This window comes from Olea europaea, unplaced genomic scaffold (genome assembly GCF_002742605.1).
Source record: "Olea europaea var. sylvestris unplaced genomic scaffold, O_europaea_v1 scaffold2822, whole genome shotgun sequence".
NCBI classification, from domain to species: Eukaryota; Viridiplantae; Streptophyta; class Magnoliopsida; order Lamiales; family Oleaceae; genus Olea; species Olea europaea.
In genome coordinates, this window is record NW_019246721.1 from 14,584 (window position 1) to 19,673 (window position 5,090).

A 5,090-nucleotide genomic window follows, 5' to 3' on the forward strand; every position below is an offset into this window, starting at 1 on the left:
TTTTTTATTCCCAGGAGCAAAATATAAAAATACATGGCTGCTGGTTTCTCGCTCTTTCCACCCATAACCTCGGGGGAGAGAGAGTTTGTTCAATTAATATAAAATTGTACACTACCATGATTATGAACGGCTATTTTGATCTAGTTTCCAATTTCTAATCGTCAGAACCTATGCACTGTACATTACACTTCCGTCTTTAACGCCCGGGTTACACCCTACTCTTCTTACGAAGAGTCAAGGGCCATTTCACACTCAACCCTTTTCGGTCTCTTCCACCTCTGCTGCAGATTTTCTCTAAAGAAGTTTTCTTCGGAGGAAATGTGTATTGGTTCTATTGGTTTCTCTACTTAAAATGTAGCTGAAGATTTTCTGGGCCCGGTGTTTCTTGCGTTTGCTATATTTTCATTGTAATGATTTTATCTTTTGTGATGTAGGCCCTCAAAAGTTTGATTCACTATTCTATTCAATTCATGATGTGACTGTTTGTTTTTTCAGATTCTCAGTGAATCTCGAGTAAATTGGGGCATTGAATCGAATATGTTTTGCATAGCTTGTTCAAAGCAGCAAACTGCCAGATCTCTTCGCAACCCTCCAGTAGAGGATGACACCGCCGTCACTCTGTCCAGTAAACAACCAATCAAAGCCCTAACGAACCAGGTAATACAACACTACAAATTTCTCCGTAATTCATCATTTATTATTTGTGGGTTCTTAAATATCAATCTAAATTACTGGGTATTTGTGTTTTAGATAAAGGATATGGCAGTAAAGGCATCTGGTGCTTACAAGTCCTGCAACCCATGTTCCCGCTCCTCAAGCAACAACCAGGACCGAGCCTACCCTGACTCGGAAGCCGGCTGGGTCTCGGGGAGATTTTACGGCACCTACAAGAGGACAGGGAGCTTAAACAACCATCCAAGGCTATGGGGGAAGGAAATGGAAGCCAAACTAAAGGCCCTTTCCAGCGGTGAAGTCACGCCCTCTTCAGTTAGTGGTAGAAGTGTATCGGTAGTGTTCATGGAGGAAGATGAGCCCAAAGAGTGGGTTGCACAGGTTGAGCCTGGTGTGCTGATTACTTTCGTTTCATTGCCTCAAGGAGGAAATGGTCTCAAAAGGATTCAATTCAGGTACTGCTGTCAGCTTCTGTGTTGAGATTTGTCAAATATAAATTTTAATTTCGTAGCGTATTCAGTTTGAGTTTTATATAATTTCATTTTTCTTTTTTCAAAAATGATAAGAACTGAGGAGTAATAATTAGATGAAAAGAGTAAGAATGACTTGTAGAGTATAATTCAATTTGAAATATTCAAAAATTAAAAGCAAGAAAACAGTTTTAATCAACAGCCAAGTAAAATTATTTCCAAATAGGATTCAGTGAAATTATTTCAGATGAACCTGAAAGTTGTGTTTTGTTTGGGAGCTGTGAAACTAGTTAGTTTCAAGGGATCGGTACTGAAGGGTCGTGTCTGGAGTATCATGGGACTGAAAATAGAATATTAATTAAATCCCAACAAGTATAGAGAGAGAGAGAGAGAGAGAGAGAGAGAGAGGTCTGACGGGCCTCACTCGTCACTTTCATAGGCTTCTTTTTACCACATAAATCTATGCAACGCGGACTGTTTGTTAACTAGAGTGTCAATTGTTTTGCTAAATGCAAATTGACGAATTGTCTATCCCATTTTGAGGGCTAACCAAAGAGGTTCATTACCCGAGTTTTAAACTGAAATTTGGATTGCTTAGACAAATCTTTTTTGTCGATAATCTCTGACCAATCAATTGAATATTGATTAATACGTAATTGATCAAATATCACTTGCAAACAGCTTCACCTCAGAAATGATTTGTTCCTGTCGCGTTGCGTCGAGTCAAAGGTTGTTTCTTACGTACATAATGAAAGGGCACATCAAGTATTGCTTTCAGCCAACGAGCTACTGGATGCTATTTCGACACCGGACACAGTAAAGAAAGGACTCATGGAAGAACCTAAATTAGACTTGTGTCCCTATGCAGTTCATCGGACTGTCTTCTAATGATTGGGGTTAATTTGTGTACCAAAAATTTGTTGGTTTACATGAGTACAAATGCTTATTTCCTCTGTTGATATTCTCAACGAGTTGTGCCCTAGTCCTTTCCTTGGCATGGTTGGTTTCTACTGTAATGTTATACCTAAATTGTGTGTTATTCTAGTGCATAAATTTAATAGCTGGAATCTTCGTCTTTCCCCCTTTTTTTCCTTTTGCCATGCTTTATCATTTTGAAGGGTTATCCAAATAATTGCAAATATTAAAATTCAAACTTCCCCTTCATGATTTTTCTAGTCGAGAGATGTTTAACAAATCGCAAGCTCAAAGGTGGTGGGCAGACAATTACGACAAAGTGACGGAATTATACAATGTTCAGGGGTTCAATCATCAAGCAATACCAGAAACAACTCTGCCAAAACCTGAGGAGAAGGTGAGCTTTACTTCTGCCGTAATTGGTTTTCTTTTTTTATTGCTTAGTTCTTGACTTCATATCTTGAATTTTGACAGTGTAATTATTCTTTTCTAAAGTTGACATCATCTATGAATCAATTCGACTCGTATATGTATGTAATTATTTGATGATGGTTCTTATAGTTATTAGTAACTAAATCCTTGAAATGATTTGGCTTTCTTCGGAATGATAGTTGACTTGATCTATCAGTTCCCTGGATGTTGCCAGGGAGCAGATAATTGGTAATATACATGCTTGTAATGCATTGAACATGGGGTTTATTGGGGATCCTCTAATTTTAGTTACCAAGGGCTTTAATTTGGAAAACTATTTCATTTTTGTGAACAATGTGATACTAAAACTATTTTATTTTTGCGAACAATGTGTATCACATCAAAAATGTTTTTCTTTCAGAACTCAAAAATTGAATCTGCTGAGAATAGTCCTGTTGAACACCACCAAATGCAGTCTCGCCATTACTGCGACTCTGGTGATCTTAGAACGTCACCAAAACTGTCCAGCCTTAGTGCTGCAAAGACAGATGCATCATCCATTGATGCTTCTGCACATTCTATTTGTTCAAGAGAGTCTGACCACTCCGGGGAGCTTTCAATGAGCAATGCCAGTGATTTGGACACTGAGTGGGTCGAGCAAGATGAGCCTGGAGTTTACATTACTGTTGGAACATTGCCAGGTGGCAGTCGTGAGCTTAGAAGAGTGCGGTTCAGGTAAGTGGTTCTTTTTGTATGCATAAATTTATAGCTTCTATCAATTAACGTCATGTAAAACAAGATATTTCTTTTAAAACTTGTATTGAAGAATTTCGGGTTCTAGTCTCATTTACAAGCCAAGTCAATAAAATTTTAATGTTTCTTTGGTTTACGAGTAGTCTAAAAAACGTGAATTCTATTTAACTCGGAAATGTATGTTTGGTGCAGCCGAGAAAGGTTTGGAGAAATGCAGGCACGGTTGTGGTGGGAAGAAAATAGAGCCAGAATTCAACAGCAATACTTGTGAACTGGGATTGACTTCTTTACAAATAGGCTTTGAAGTGTTCTGTGATGCTTCTTCAATGTACAAGATTCACCAGCAAGTTGGTTATATCTTGAACTGTGAATTATATTACTTCTCTTTTTCTTTTTGTTGTGCCTCTTCGTGGGTTATGTTGGGGTTGGGGGGGGGGGGTGTTGAGTTATACTTAGTTTTTCCTTATCATTGGTTTTTAGTTAATTTTACAAGGGTGGCTAATATTTGTAACGATGACTTGGTAACTTAATTTTGGAACTTAGAAATTGTCGTCTTGTCAAGTTTTGTTTTTAGGTGCAGCTTGACTGTGGATGGAACTTATAGATTGTGTTTTTGAGTGTTTGATATGCAATATCGGACAAAATAGGAGAGATGGTACATTGGATGAGATTTTAATCTATTTGTCTTTTGTATAGTAGTGTTTAGTACTATCCAACAAAATTCAATGTCATGGAGAGGTAATTTCCTATTTTGGAGAAGGTTGAATGCACTAGCAGCTCTTCCTATGGACACGTAGAAACATGGGAAAAGGAACAAAGGGGAATTTGAAAGTCCGTATCATTTCAAACCGATCACCATTAAAGCTTGAGTCATAATTTCAACATGTTATTCACTTCTTGTTTTCAAGTCCAGATTTATTGTCTCGTTTACTGCCTTGTTAGTATCTTTTCGACACCTTAGCACCTTGCGTCAACACATTATCCCTCAGCGTATTCCCATTTGCTATGAAGAAGTAATATGTCGAGATGTGAAAAATGTATTGATGAGATAGTAAGTGGACAATAATTTGGGACACGGACAGCTCATCTTGCGTCCTTATTTATATCATTTTTTCTTATTTAAAAGTTTGCCTTCTCAAGTATGCAGAAAAGCAGATACGAGCAATGAAAGTAGAAAACTAGTATAGAAATTTACGCAAAAAAGCGAGCTTGTGAAAATCTTTAGCACCAATAAACTGTAAGATTTGAGATAAAGACATTCTAAATCCAGATTTGAGGACATAAAAATGCTGTTATACACTTATTCTTTCGTGAAAGAAAATGTCGACGGTTAAGGTATAAAAAATTGTAAAATTCACTCCAAATTTAGTATCGAAATTCAAAATTCCATCAATTGCTGGACCTAATTCTCTTCTGCCCGTAAGATTTAGTTTGTCCCAGTTAATTCGGCCTCAGTTAAATCCTCCATACATGATTTGGTGAAAGGGTTGGAAAGATCCGCGTAGTGATCGACCACCCTTTTAAAATTATTGTTGAGTTCCCGAATTAGACCCACATTTCGAGTCAAATTATCCGAGATCTTGGACTCGTGATTCTGGTTAATATCGTTAAAAAACAGCGTGTTTTGATCCAAAATGTTTCGAACTTCTCAGAAAAATTTTGCTGTCGATTGTTCACCATTGCCATTGCCAATTCCAAAGAATAGTTTGTCACCCATATTAGTATATTTACCTTCCAAGCTCCAATGTGTTAGGCGCGGAAGCTCCAATGACACACGCTGATTTCAAATCGAATCATAAAGAATGAAATTTAATGACAATATTGAAGTATACTAAATCACACCATAAAAACACAAGATTGAATTTGTAA

General features: G+C 37.3%; 1 protein-coding gene across 1 annotated transcript; it reads left to right on the forward strand.

Annotated features, from left to right (window-relative positions):
• Positions 1-6: 6 nt before the first annotated feature.
• Positions 7-3,616, forward strand: LOC111384042 (protein Brevis radix-like 2). The gene is made up of 6 exons (XM_023008256.1): positions 7-407; positions 496-657; positions 751-1,127; positions 2,319-2,454; positions 2,890-3,203; positions 3,414-3,616. The coding sequence occupies exons 2-6, from the start codon at positions 538-540 to the stop codon at positions 3,490-3,492; spliced, it is 1,026 nt and encodes a 341-aa protein (XP_022864024.1). The 5' UTR covers positions 7-407; positions 496-537; the 3' UTR covers positions 3,493-3,616.
• Positions 3,617-5,090: the final 1,474 nt, after the last annotated feature.